At 35.8% G+C, this 15678-nt stretch overlaps 1 protein-coding gene across 6 annotated transcripts in view; it reads left to right on the forward strand.

The window, feature by feature from the left end:
• LOC108713186 (liprin-alpha-2) overlaps positions 1-15678 on the forward strand; it is a 197713-nt gene that overhangs the window by 104866 nt on the left and 77169 nt on the right. For all 6 annotated transcript variants that reach the window (XM_041588647.1, XM_018256032.2, XM_041588643.1 and 3 more), the window contains 3 exons: positions 989-1090; positions 3618-3782; positions 11470-11544. In XM_041588647.1, the coding sequence (XP_041444581.1) occupies positions 989-1090; positions 3618-3782; positions 11470-11544 (342 nt within the window). The remainder of the gene's footprint in view (positions 1-988; positions 1091-3617; positions 3783-11469; positions 11545-15678) is intronic.

The raw sequence follows: 15678 nt of genomic DNA on the forward strand, positions 1-15678 counted from the left end.
TTAGATTTTCATACATGTCATTTTGTTTGAGTGGTTGGTTCCACAATGATTTCTGATTATATATCTATATTATAGTTAATATTAATTTTATAATTAAACATGGATAATAATAGTAATAATAATAAAGTAGCAGACAGTTTGGCTTATAATGAACTCTATGGGCTACCGAATACTGGGAATGATAAATCCAAAATGTGGCCAAAACAAACAAGTTTCATTGTAAGAACTGCACATTATTACACGAGTTCCTGAATTCTACAATTAGAACCTTCTAAGATACCTTTTTTCAGAGTGTGTATATATATATATATATATATATATATATATATATATATATATACTTTACTTTATATATACTGTATATGGATTGCTTGTTTAGCAGTTACTAAATCTTTACTTCTTTGCAGTATGATATTGTTGCACCATTAAACATGTTCCTAAACTTTTATTCTGTAGTAATTAACATTACCTCAAAGATGCATTGGCATGTGTAATGTGTACAATTTTCTCACGTTGGTTGCTAGAAATCATAGAAGGCTATGTTGCTTTCAGCTGTGCACTTTAACTGGTAGAATAAGAGGTTACCTGGGAACCACACGATTCTTTGCTGATCATTCACAAACCTTGACATCACATTTATAAGAACTATCTTTAATCACTGAGAAGATAATGTTGCAATCACTCTTTTCGAACAAAGGAAGTTTAGGAACAAAGAACCAAATAACTAAGTTTACCCTGGAGCAGTAACCCATAGCAACCAGCAGGTTACATGAACTGGTCACCTGCTTAAAAGCAAACGTCTTATTGGTTGCTACGGGTTACTGCTACTGGGCAAACTTAGTGCCTTTTGTAACATATGGGGGTAAAACTGTTATGCTCTGTGCTTCCACTTCTGTAACAGTATGACAAATTAAAATTTTGTGGAGGCCATCATACTAAGTGCCTTTAGAGATAAATTACCATTAACAATACTTTTTTTGCTTTTTAGGAGTTTGCTGCATTGACAAAGGAACTGAATGCATGCAGGGAGCAACTTTTGGAAAAAGAAGAAGAAATTTCTGAACTGAAAGCGGAAAGGAATAATACCAGAGTAAGGATTTTACACTCATGCTTCCTAAAAATAATAAATAGAAATATCCAAAACTCTTGTACTTGTTTAACCTAGTTAAAGGCCTGTTACTCTAAAATCTTTGAAATGTAATAGTTTCCTATTAGTTCAGGTTTGCATATTTAAATTATGTTGCATAAAATTATAGTATAATATATATTGAAACATAAATGATCATATAAATATATTCTTAGATATTGTTGCTCGTCTACCCATATGATTCTCAACTAGGGATGATTCTCAGCCACAATGAGTAAGTCTTTCTTGGATTCAAATAAATACTTACTCAAATCGAGCCTGGCCCCAAAGTTCCCCCTGGGCCTGACTTGAACCATTCAGATTCACTCAGGAAATTAACCAGACAGCTTTATTTGAGGTATACCTTAATACAGAGTATTGCAATACAGAGTATTAAATAACAGCTCATACGTCCTGAAAGCTTGTGAGGACGTGAAGGGAACAATTAGCAAAACAGCAAGTGACCATTTAACCATTTATTCTTCCATGCGGCTGATCCAGTGGCATCCAATCATCATTCTTGTTTTAGTATAACTGTGTCACTATTTCCATCTTAGGGACAGACTCACAGTCTCAGTACAATAACCAAATAAGGTTCATCTACTGTGTCAGCACAGTGTCCAGAATGGCATCGATGCTGTGGTCTCTGAAACTATATGTGTCTTTCTTGGCCTTGCACTAGGAATACTTATGACATGAAACAACAGATGTATTCCTTGTTCTGTGCAAACATTCTACAACTCTAATAACAGAATGGCCTTTAAACTTAAGCTTCTACTACAACACAGCAATTCTGTACTAGTGTCATGTTCTATAATCTTTGTTTTTTGATAATAAACCATTTATATGGCTTGAATCTAAAACCCTGATATCTACAATAGGGATATTTTTTGGTAATTTATTTAATTGTCCGTGCTATTGCTTCTGGAGTCCTGGAGCTTGAAAGAAGCTTTATTTTACAAGGATTTTTTGGACATAGTTGCTTCTCGGCTATAAATTACATAAATACTCTCCTCTGAAGAAGTGATACTACTGTATTTTTTCTTCTGCATCTGGAAATTACCTTTAAATTGGATAGTTGCCAAGGGCAGTGTCAAGGGACGTGGTCATTTAGATCCCTTACAATAAAGTTGCCATCTCGCCTTTCCTCAATTATACCCCAAAAAGCATGCATAACAGTACAGGCTAGATGCCAGAGACCACAGCTTTGTTAACATAGTAATCAAAGTGGAATTTTACAGAATAATAAAAAATGTAATAATCTTGATAACCAATACAACAAAAATTCTTGCCTACTGCACTGGAGTGAACAAGCTATTTGGCATTCATGACACCAAACTGCACTGTGCTAAGATGGGCAAGTGAGAGCAGGGCAGTCAACACCTAACTCCAAGGACAATTACCTAAGGAGGTTGAACTGAACTCAAGGGCATAACAGCCCCTTCCCACTCTGAAAAGCATCCCCCAAATCAACAGCTGTGACTAACCCAATAACTTACCGTGTGAATACCTACTTCCCAGGCACAACTAAATCCCCACCACTACCACCATCAAAATTTATATTAGGGTGGGTTGGATGCTGCTTTCCATGCTGCCAAACTGGATCTGAAACAATTGGCCGTGGTCACCTAGGAACCTAAGGTACGCCTTTCCCTTACTATCTGTGGCCCACTCTGGACCCTTCTGCCTCCCTGCCTTTTAAGCCTTGCCAAGGCTCCCCTTTCTTAACCCTGGGTAGCTCCATTACTACTTCCTTCAACAGTTCATTGTGTAGACATCCCCAAGAGCTTTCCTTAAGCTAGTATAAACTGCTAGACTGTATATATTTTTTCCCGATATTGCCTTATCCCTATGCTTCTTATCAACTAATGCCATATTATCAAATGCAGAAAGTGACACTCCTGTTTAAACTTTCTGAAGTAGTCAGTCAAGGTTAGGGACTAAGCAACAATATATTCTTAAAGATTTATTCTTAGAAAGCAAAGTTTTAGTATTTCAATTAATTATCCATCTCTTTACAGTCTAAGAAACAAATGGATGTCTTGTCTGCATGTAATGTTGCTATAGACTATGGTATCTGTTCTGTTTATAGTAGAAATACCAATTCTAAACTATTTATTGTTAGTAAAAAAGTTTGGGTATTCAAGTAATATTCGGAAAGTAAATGATTGTTGAGGCTTGTTAAAGAAATAGATTATTATGTAAATAGTTTAACATACCACAATGCAGTGACAGCACCCATTACATTCCTGAATGTGTTGCACACCTTGGACCACATTGTACTAACTGAAAAAAAAGGTGTAAATTTCTCCATTCCTTTTGAGCTTCAGAAATAGTGAGATATACAGTATGTGCTGATTATGGAACTTTAAAGGAGATTTTCTATTAGTGTGCAACCCTTCTCAGACAATTGGTGCTAATTCAGTGTGCCAGTATTCAAAATGACCTTTGCATACCAGAAAAATAATGGACTTTATATTATATTCAACAGCTTTTGTTGGAACATCTAGAGTGCCTTGTTTCCAGACACGAAAGGTCACTGAGAATGACAGTGGTAAAGCGTCAAGCACAGTCCCCCTCAGGAGTGTCTAGTGAAGTTGAAGTTTTAAAAGCATTGAAATCGTTGTTTGAACACCATAAAGCACTTGATGAGAAGGTATGTAACTGTGCTGTCAGCATATACTTTTCATGAACCCAAAACCCTTTTCAAGTGTGTATAAATATGTGGTTTTGTCACTATGTAGAGCAATTTATCTTGATCGTATAACATTGTGCAGAATTTTATTCAATGTGCTGCATGCAGTGTTGATAATGCTGAATACAAAAACACATTTTATTTAACATTATGTAAGTGATAATCAAGAAAATATTTTGCTAGTATGTGCAGTTGTATAGCTAAGAGAATAGAAAAATATAAGAAAACCATCTGCTGTGCAATTAAGTCCTTGAAATGTTTTAGCATTGTGTGCATTATCCCATTGTGACAAGTAGACTAAATTATGTGGTTTGGAAATTTCATCACTCGTTCATGGAAAGTCTACAAATCCTGTCTTTGAAATTCTTTTTTCAAAATTTCCTATTGATGTTATTAAAGCAGCACAACATTTCTGATTCAGTAACTCCAATACTCCATAGGGAGCAAAGCCTAGAAGTTCCAGTTGGCTACAGATCTGAAAATAGGGTGTTTTGTTGAATAAATGGGAAATCCCCAAGATATTATTTATTCCATCCCTGTGCTTGAAAAAGTCAAATACATTATTTTATAATTTTTTGGTGAATATAGAGACATTTGGAGTATGTGTGTTGTTATGTGGGTGTTGGCTTTGTCTTTGAAGACAAACACACTCTACAGTCTAGGGTGCAGAATTACTAAAACTTTTATTGGTCAAAACTCACAATTTCAAAACCCCCAATTTAAATTTGAACGTAATATTTATCACACATCGAGCCTGCAAACAGTTAGAATTTGATACTTTGCCACCTAAAACCTGCTAAGTTCATGTAGCCATCAATAGCAGAAGATGTTAATAGCCTTCCTGACATTCTAGTTTTTTTGGAGGAAAACTTGAATTGAATTCGATTCGGGTCCTTCCTATTCCATCGAATGTTAGAGGTTCCAGTTTTTTTCATAAGTAACCTCTTATTCGAGTTGAGAGTACATTTGAATTTAATTCACATAAGGTTATTTAAGAATAAAATTTGAATGTCTAATATTTGATCAAATGGTTCCAACCCGAAAAATCTGATTTGATTCGTATTCGATACGTACAAATCGAGTTTTTCTCCTGAAAAAAAAAAAATTTGAATGTCAGGAAGGTTAGTGACATCTTCAAATGGCCCAACAGACCTCTGCCATTGACTTGTTAATGAACTCGGCAGGTTTTAGGTGGTGAAAATTCGAATTAGGACTGTTTCCATGGTGTGATGAATCTCACATTCGAATGTGTGAATTTTGACATTCGTAAATTTGAGTTTGCTATTAGACCCTTGATAAATAGGCCCCTAAATATTTGCATAAAGATTAATGTTTCTGTCTATGTGCTTTTAAAAACATAGAGGCAAATTCACTAACAGGTGAAAATTCGCCAGCGATGGCTTTGCGCACATCGCAACACTTTGCCAGGCGTAAATTGGCAAAATTACACCAGCGAAATTACGCTCAGCAGTTCGAAGTTATGCTAGCATTGGCTAATTAGCATACGGCATGCAGTTAAAGTACAATGGCCATATATGCTGCAGCAAATACATTACACTACACAAGGACAGGGAACCTTAATAAAATTATATAAAGTTGTTATAATGCCCTACACATGTGCCCACAGTATAGTTTAGGTGCCATATGTTAGCAAATGTAGGGGGGAAGGAGGGTACCCCCAAAAAAAAGCAAACAGAAATTATGGAATTCTAAAACAAATCCCACACCCATTACAAAAATAAATAAATAATTATATATATATATATATATATATATATATATATATATATATATATATATATATATATATATATATATATATATTTATATATATATATTTAATACTGAAGAAGTAATGATTCACAATATGTCTTAGATCTAGCTTTAAGTATCATTTTCTTAGAAAAGGCTGCCTGTAAGCTGAAACAAATAAACGTCTGCTATACAGGGGAGTCTTTTGAATTCAACTGGATAGCTCTGAATCCAAGTTAAAATAATCTTTAAATACTGATAATTATAAGAACTTTTATCTAAAATCAACCATAAACCAAGAACCATAAATATTTGAATTTGTGTCTCAGTAAATGTGTCTTAACAGCCTGCATGTCAACAGTTGTCAAATTCACACAGATCCTGCAGACTGTCATTTTTTTTATTCCTTTCTGTTCAGTTAATTTTAAACTATAATTAAAAACTGATTAACATAAAATAGAGAAGCTAGATGTAGAAAAAGCAAGATTTTGAAAGGTCTAAGCAAAGTGATTAATAGGGGACATTAGGGTAAGGATCCCTTTATAGTATATATGTTAAAATTTAGTGTGAAATATGTGAAATATTCCAGATAAATATCATCTAAAAGTAATATAAAGTCTACTAGTTTATTAGAATGATTTTTATCCTCTCTAATGCTGTCAAATCCTGCTTGGCCAAAGGTGAGTGAACACCTGCCATACATTCCAAAGTCAGGGGTATTACTATAAAGTGGGTTATCCCATTGCTGCTAAATCAGCCCTTATCATGTACTTTTTTGCGAAATCTTTCTATAAGAAGGGATGTGCTTTCATTTATATGTTAAAGGCTGAATACTGATGTTGGACACCTGGCCAGGCCAGAAAGCCTGGCTTACATTAGCATTCCAATTAATTAACTGGCAATCAGTTTGTTTGAGGTCAGGGATTTCTGCAGGTCAGAGATTGCATAATATAATAGTTAGAAGGGGTTTCCACATAATCTTGGCCACAAAATGTAAATGGGAATGCATAGGAACCAAGTACATTTGTACTGCTCATAAAACAAAAATGTTGATGCCCAGTTTGCTAAATAGTTAATGGCCATGTTGAGCTCTATATGTTTTTAAATTTGCATGCTCGCTATTTTCCTTTTGTTTTTCTAGTAAAAAAGGCATACTAGCTGCTGTTTCAGTCTCAGGTCAATTCACAGAATCAGTGTTCTGGTTCAGCTGGATAGATATTCAACCAGATAAAGCAGCCATGTAAATCTCAGTACACATGCACTGGATGTTTATATGATTTGACTCGGCAACATAGTGATGTCAAGATGACATCCTCTGCCAATGCATATTGTGAAGACGTACAATTTTGGTGACTTCATGATATTCTTAAGACAACAGTAAATTGGCAAACCATAAGAGCAATTAATGATCCTTTCTAAAAATATATTATTTGATGTGAACTTCAAAGTTTTGCCTCAATAACCAATTTGTGTTGAGCAGTACACTCACCTCTAGTTATAATCAATGAAGCATTTTTACATTCACAGTACATATTTCTTGAGTGAATATTTCAGAATTAAAATACATTGTATAAAATCTGAAGATTTATATACAACAGGGGAAAAGGGTTTTCAACCTGCACCCAGGAATTTTCAGTAAGCTATGCAAACAATGATGTTAAATAGCATTCACTATATTATCAATGTCAATGCAATTGTGTGCTGAGCATTATGTAATTGAGGACATTTGATTTTAACCTACGGAATAAGTTTTCATTATGTGATTGGCCATACTCAGGCTAGATGTTCCATCAGTTACATTACATGTACACATTTGATAGGCAATAAAGAATCTAAAACTAAAAAGAAATAACTTAAATAACCTTGATGAAGTCGTGTACACTGTCTGTGCCTCAGGGTTTAAATGTTTACTGTAAACATGAAATATACACTGTATGTGAAATATACAGTACTATGTATTGCAATTTGTTCAATAAATTCTGTTTTATAAAAAAAAACTATAATGATTTACTGTAAATATTTTTCATATTGGTGTCTTTAAAGTTAATTCAGGTCTTTGGTGCAGCAATTGATGTGTCCTTTTTTCTTTGTTATCTATAAAGACAATTTATTAGTATTTATACTGAAAAAAACAGAACACATCTGAGGCCCTTACAATATGTTTTCATTGAGAAAGGAAATTGCATGCTAAGCAGAGTTACCTACGCCCCTTCATCATATATCTATATGGGTAAAGTTGGCCACATATGGTGCAGGATGGTGTTTTGTTGTGACTTTTGTTCAGGAGTCAAAGAACACTATTATCATGTAATTTAGCAGGATCACAGATGGATTCACTGGACTGAAAATATTAAACTCACTAGCCCCACTGACAAATTTTCTATATTTGCAAATGTAAAAGTGACCCTGGGTTTACATTAAACATAAATGTTCACCACATTTCCTGGCAAATATGTCACCTTTTAGCAAAACTTAGCACTGTCAGGACAAGCTGAGAAAAATCTCTTTAAAGCAGACCTAGTCATTAACTTAAGTCTCATGGTGTTCTCCAGACAGTTAGGGTCCAAACCCTTACTGTTTATCTATGTGGCTGCTGCGTATGGAACAACATTCTTACACTGTGGCAATTACTCATAGCTTGTTCTCCACCCCCTGCCATTTAGTGAATGATTCCCATGCTCCCAACCCAATCATTTATAGCTTAGCCTGACTGTACAGCAGCATCATGTGACCTGCAATACTAAAGTCATAACAACTGAAATAACTGAAAAGCATAAAGGAGAAATTATGAGCCTGTCCATTTTGTGGATATGCCAAGAACCACAATAGCAAGGTCCTTGGTTTTGAGACTACCACATCTTTATGACCACTGGGTATTTCTGACCCAGCAACAAGTTGGCATTTTTAATTCCAGATAGATAGAAAGAACAAATATTTTAAGAGACACACAAACAACTGACTGAAAATTTATTTTGATACGTTTACATACTGTAGCTATTTGTGCTCTCCTGTTTCATCTTCTACTGTATGTTGCTGATTGCCTTTAATTTATTATTGTTCAGCTATATATATATGGTCACAAAAGGTGCCAGCCTGTAAAAATGCAGCAAGAGATAGATGGTCAGCACCACAATATATGTTTACTTTGAAATGGTATGGTGATCTGCCAATTTTGTGATGTTTGCTCTGTGTAGTAATATAAAGCACAGAATGGAGTAAGATGCAACAATGAATATGATACTTACCTTTATTGCATCTTCAGGTTATTGCCCCCACTATCTCCTGATATCACCTCTACACAGTTCCCTTGCCTATGGCAAAAATAACAAATAAACAGTAAACAAATAAAATAGTATTGTAGAAGTAATAACTATATTGGCTAACAATAAAAATACATTGCAAGCTTTCAGAGCGCTAAGGCCCCTTCTTCAGGCAAAATACAAATGAAAGCTCTTCAGACAAAATACAAATTAAAGCTGGAAAGGCACAACATTTATACTGTAAGATCATTGAAAAGTATTCATAGGCAAACAATTAGGAAGTTACAGATAGATAGAGATAACTTGTAAAGCCCTGTCTTCATAGAGCTTTCTCTCCTTCAGTTTTAAACTTCCCTATTAGAATTAAGACCTTCATGTCCTGAAGACTGTGATTTTGCCCTGTTCCTCCAATGTATATGCCTCCTGTAGAGCACTTATTACATGTAATTATGTACACCACATTGGTTGAAGCACACAAATAGTAGTCCAGAATGGTGTTGACTTTTTGTGTATTTGGTACTTTAATGTCAGAACCTGCCAGTAATTGAACTCTGGACTATGTGATAAATTGGCAGTGCATTACCTTGTGGAGTCACTGGAGACTTTTGTGGTCTAGCCTCGCAATGTTGATAGGTAATGTTCTTTTTTTTTAATTATTTTTATTGACAATTATTCAAAAGAACAAAGAAATCCCTCCAAGGGTATGAAGATACAGTGGTGATATTTTTGAATAAAGTACATTGAAAAATTGTACAAGTATACACTTTCTCTGGCGGATTTAACCGTGTCAGTGCGTTCCCTAGGAGAAAATACATCTTTGCAAACCTGTAAAAACCACTGTCCACTGTCCGTGCGCTCGTCAGGAATGGGTAGGGATCAGGAATGAGGGAAGTAAGTATGATATAGGTCAAAGGAGGAATGGGAAGAGAAGGGAAAGAAAAAAAAGGAAGAGGGGGAGAGAGAAGGATAAATAGACAAAGGATGTCAGTCTTAGTCCGGATAGATACTGCTTTTGTGGATAACCTAGAGAACAATTAAGCATGGCATTTCAATAAAACAACCTCAATATCTGCATAATATTGACATATTGGCATTAAATGTTAGTAACCTTGGTAATAGTGATTCCAGTGTTTGGCTTGTTTGGTAGAGGTCTCTCTTACTGCTTCCTTATGCGATGGAGTCCAGCTATTGTGTCCAAGGGTGCCAAGTGGCCCAGTGGTTTAGCATTGCTTTGTGAGATTCCGCATGTGTTTCATCAAATTGCGTTCCTCTTCCATTTCCATTATCCATTCAGATTGTGTAGGTAAGATATCTGTTTTCCATTTGTGAGGTATAAAGATTTTAGCCGCATTTAGGGCAAATTGTGTAAGTGATCTTTTGTATGAGGATAATGAGTCCATGTTATGGTGCAGGAGGATTGTAGCTGGATTATTGGGTATAGGAAGTTGTAGGTTTTTTTGAGCAAGCCTCTAGTCCAGTCCAGAATTGCTTAATGTTTGGGCAGTCCCAGTATATATGTAGCATGGTGCCAGCTTGTTGTTTACATCTCCAGCACCTGTCTGTTGATCCAGGAAATATTACACGTAGCTTTGAGGGGGCGTTATACCAATGAGAAAGTATTTTGTAGTTGTTTTCCAGTATTCTGCAACTTCTGGGACTGGTAAGTGATTTGGCTATAATGTTTTCACAGTCTTGGTCAGCGAGTGTGATGCCCAGGGCTTTCTCCCATTTCTTAAATCTTGTGAGAGGAGAGTTTTTGATGGTCACCAGGGTCTGAAGCATTTGATTGATAGCGGAGATATTCCGAAGAGGTGGTAGCGAGTGACAGCATAGCTGACACTGCGAGTACTGACAAGGAGTATGTCCAAAGATGTTTTATTTCCAGAACCTTTCTCCTTGGATGCAGGCATCATAATGCTCTAAATTGCCCCATTTGCCAGTACCCTTAAAGGTGGGATTCAGAGGAGATACAGAATATATGATTCCTGCAAAATCCAAGTAACTTTAAGGGGCTGATTCACTAACTTCGAGTGAAGGATTTGAAGTAAAAAAAAACTTCCAATTTTGAAGTGTTTTTTGGGCTACTTCGACCATCGAATGGGCTACTTCGACCTTCGACTACGACTTCGACTTTGAATCGAAGGATTCAAACTAAAAATCGTTTGACCATTCGATAGTCGAAGTACTGTCTCTGTAAGAAAAAAATTCAACCCCCTAGTTCACCACCTAAAAGCTACCGAAGTCAATGTTAGCCTATGGGGAAGGTCCCCATGGGCTTTCCCAAGTTTTTTTGGTCGAAGGATAATCCTTCGATCGTTGGATTAAAATCCTTCGAATCGTTTGATTCTACAGATTTAATCGTTCGATCGAAGGATTTAATCGTTCGATCGAACGATCAAACTATTTGCGCTAAATTCCTTCGATATTCGAAGTCGAAGGATTTTAATTCCCATTCGAATATCGAGGGTTAAAAATAGGTTTTACTTTTGTATATTTTCATGTGGATTTTGTTAATTTGGAAAGCTATACCTAACAAACATGCTCCAGTTAATTTGGGTCTCAGTGTTACTAAACTGTAATTTACATATAGGCTTGATAGAAAGTTATTTTACTGCACATTTTAATTTGTTTTCCAGGTAAGGGAACGACTGAGAGTTTCTTTAGAAAGAGTCTCTGCGCTGGAAGGAGAGCTAACTGCTGCAAACCAGGAGGTAAAAAAACAATTTAATTTAAGATTAGCATAATATCTTTTAACCCTCTCAGCAAATATGAATTGCATTTATATAATCACTGAACACAGGTCGCTAAAACATTCTGTAAAATATTTCTGTTCCTCCAGATTGTCCCTCATTTATTTTGTTTTACCATGAGAACACATAACACAGCTGGCTGACAGGACATCGATCTTCAATCTTCCAATGTGTAAAAGCATCTAATTTTGTATTCACAAAATATTTAAGGTTTAAAAGGGTTGTTAAAATATACCTGTCAGACAGCAGCCAAAATTGTAATCTTTAAAAAGTGTAAATTCCCATTTCTGTTATAAAATCCTTTAATTTTACATTTTAAAAAATACAGTAACTGATTTTATGCAAGAAGCATAAAAATTCCTTTAAGATTGTATAAATTTAGCATTGGGAAAGGAGTTTAAAATAAATGTGCATGTAACTTCTCCCCTATTTATTATCTTGCTGATCCTAATATTCCAGTGTCAAGGCATACTGTTTTATATTTTGTCACAGTGTTACATCACAGGTTTGTGAGTAAAAAACACAAAGTAAAAAATTGTGCTATAAGTTTCATTATAGATAAGTAAACTGCAAGTATTATTATGCTGAATTTTGCATTTTGAATATTATAAAACAATGTTAAACTTTGGAACTGAACATAGTTTATCTCCACATTCAGATTATATGGTGCAACCAGAAGTTTTATCATGTAAAAAGGATGTAATTGAAATCTTCCAGCCCAACAAAGTTTTTAAGCTGGCTGATAGGAGCCTATGTGCTGTATAACATGGGTAAAGTGGGTATCTGATTTAAGGATAGGCTGGAAAATTTTTGTGAAGTTGAAAAGTGATTTTATTAAGGAAGACAATGAAGCAGGGTTAATGAGAGGTATCGGAAAATGCACAAGTCCTTATTACCAGGCCAGCAGTCGGGGCAGGCAGCAAACAAAAATCTTTGGAATGTAGGCAGAGGTCTGGGCTGTAGGCAAACAAGGAAAGTCCAACAAACAGGCCAAGGTCTTGGCAGACTAAAGACAAGGATGAATCCAAAGAACAGGCAGAGGTCAAACCAGAAGATCAACACAAAGCAAGGCATGGAACTGGACAAAGGCTAGGAACTCATGAACAGGAACTGATTCAAATGCAAACTGGCAAGATCAGGCTAGGTATCTCAGATGATCAAGCAACATTGGTTGTAAAAGGCAGGCTTATATAGATTGCCTACATACAGGTATGTTATGAACAAGGGAGGCAGAGTAGGTAGAATAACCAGGAGACATAACCCATGTACCTTGGGAAGACAGACCAGTACTAACTCCCCCAGTGGCTCAGGAGATTGGTGCAGGTAGTGTTCAGCACACAGCCTAGAGTTGGATTACAGGTAATTCCTGAGTGTATCTGTGCTATAAAACCAGCAGTTCTGCATGCATAGCTGGCCACAGCGACATAAAGGAGGGATTTGCAAGTCTCCACTCATAATGCTTTATGTGAGAGTTAAACTCTTATTTTGGGTAGTAAGGCTGTGCTATGGATATGGCATGAAGCAAATATGTTCTATTTTCAGAAGGCTTTGCGCTGCATGGCTCCTTTTTAGCCCATCTTACCCTAACCAGGTTAGGTTCTCTGCAACACTTCTTTTTCAAATTCTGATGCCTCAGTAAAATCTTTAAAACACAATTGCCTCTATTAAATAAAAAAAAGTGTATATAAGTCATTAGGGTTCCGTTGTGTCCATGAATCAATGAGTTTTAAAAGTGTTTTGGCATTTTCTGTCTGTCTATGTGGGGCAGTAGACCTACAGCAATCTAATGTGGGCTTTAGGATTATGTTTAGTGATTGGCGAATTTATTCGTCAGGCATGGATTTGTGGTGAATTTCCAAATGATTTTACGAAATTGTGGCGAAAATTATTTTTACGCCCATTGACTTCGATGCGTTTCGCAAATTCTTTGCCTTTTCAGGACAGATTCGCCCATCACTAGATATGTTCAAATACCATCCTGGTTTTAGAGCCCCTTCTGTGGACATTCCCAGCTCATCTATTATCTTCTTAAGAGTTTCCAGCTACTGTTCATTGGTCTATGGAGGCCAGTGTTTACTTAATTTATTGTTATTAGTGATGGACAAATCTGTCCCATTACACTTCGCCGACTTTAACCCCTAAAAAATTAGTGAAACAGCAAAAAATGGTGTTAATTTTTATACGTGTGACTCTTAGGGGTAGATTTATCAAAGGTCAAAGTGAAGGTTCGAAGTTAAAAACTTTTGATTTTTGGGTACTTCGACCATCGAATAGTCCAACTTCGATTCGAAAAAAACGTTGAAATTCAAATATCAATATTTATCATGTACTGTCTCTTTAAAACTTAATCTCGACCATTTGCTACCTAAAAGCTGGCGAAGTGCTGTTTTAGCCTATGGGGGACCTCCTAGAACCTGTATGGAAACTAAGTTGAACGAAGTAGCGCTTCTTCGAATCGTACGATTGGAAGTAGGCCCACTTCGACCCCAAAAAAATGCGGTTGGTCTTTTTGAATTCGAAGTTTTTTTAACTTCAAACTTCGACCTTTGATAAAGCTGCCCCTTAAAGTCAATGGGCAACAATTTTTATGCATGCATCAATTTTGGAAGTGCGCAAATATTTTTTGTTGTTGTGAATAAATTTGCCCAAGACTAATTGTTATTATTGATTGTTATTATTTTATCTTTTCAACTATGAATCTGGCTTTTGACAAGTGGGACAGTTTCAATCTAATTAAAACTATTCCACCCAAAATTAGAGTGCTTTACCTGTTAAATGGTACCTTCTTGGGTGTCAGGTGCTGCACTGGCTACTAGACCCCCCTGCTCAGGGTCACAGCAATACACATGCAAATCCAAGGAAACTGCAGCACACTGATCTAAGTTTTCAAACTTGGATCAATGTGCTGCAGTTTCATTGGATTTGCACCTAATGAAAACTATGTGCAATTCAGATCAGGATTTTGCCCTTACTTTTTCCTTCACAATTTACTAGTATTGTTTAAAAATGGCCTACATAGACTATAACTTTTGTTAAATGGAAACATACAGCTTTTCCTAGAATTGAGGTCTCTAGTCCCTATCTAAGTAGCAAAAGTCTGTGAACAAATATTGTGAAAAAGAACAAAACTGTATTTGATACAAAATTGCTGTATTCAAAATGTACAACTTTGGCTTGACATCCAGCATCTTTTCAGTCAATTTGTTATAGTATGATGTGCAATTTGAAATACTTACTGAATCTGACAATAAGGAGAAAAGCTCAAGCAGTTTTTTCTTTCACACTTGAGCTGTGTTCTGTGGTGACAGCTTGGAAACCCATGACTCATTTCATTGAAAGAGAAAAGGTTTTGACCTTTAGAGATTATTTTCAAGAAATGTGGCAATAATGAAGCAAGTGTGTAGGATTGAATAAAAACCACTACTTTTCAAGTTTTTCCTTAACAAATCTCAAGTGCATACAATTTTATTGTTGAAAAAGGTTCTTGATTAATGGTCTTTAACCATTTCACCCTTTTTATCCATCCATCTACTATGGTTGTACATTCTTACCACAGATTTCTTCTGCTCTGCTTTTCACATAATTACATGAATCATGAAGATGTACAGTGCCAAACAAATGTATTGCTAATTGCTGTCCTTTTGGATCACTCATACTAGGGATTCACCAAATCCAGGAATTGATTTGGTATTCTGCCTTTTTCAGCAGGATCCAGATTTGGCTAAATCCAAGTTCCTGGCCGAACCAATTCCTTAAAATCATGTGACTTTTCTTAATACAAACGAGGAAGTAAACTTTTTTTTTTTCTCTTTAACCCTTTCTGGTCCTTATTTACACATGCAAATTAGGGTTCTCAATTGGTTTGGTATTCGGGCGAAGCTTTTACAAAGGATTCAGGCAAAATACCAAGATGGTAGATTTGGTGCATCCCTGATACAATAGTGTATGATTGTGTCTTTGTGAAGACATACTCCAACACTCCAGAATTGGTGCCTTAAGAAATTCAGAACATAGACATTGACCATGTTATGTAAGTCTCAGATATGTTTTGTAATGTGGTTATTTTCCAACAATTGGAACACGTTTTCAATTGGC

Source organism: Xenopus laevis, chromosome 3S (genome assembly GCF_017654675.1).
Source record: "Xenopus laevis strain J_2021 chromosome 3S, Xenopus_laevis_v10.1, whole genome shotgun sequence".
NCBI lineage: Eukaryota > Metazoa > Chordata > Amphibia > Anura > Pipidae > Xenopus > Xenopus laevis.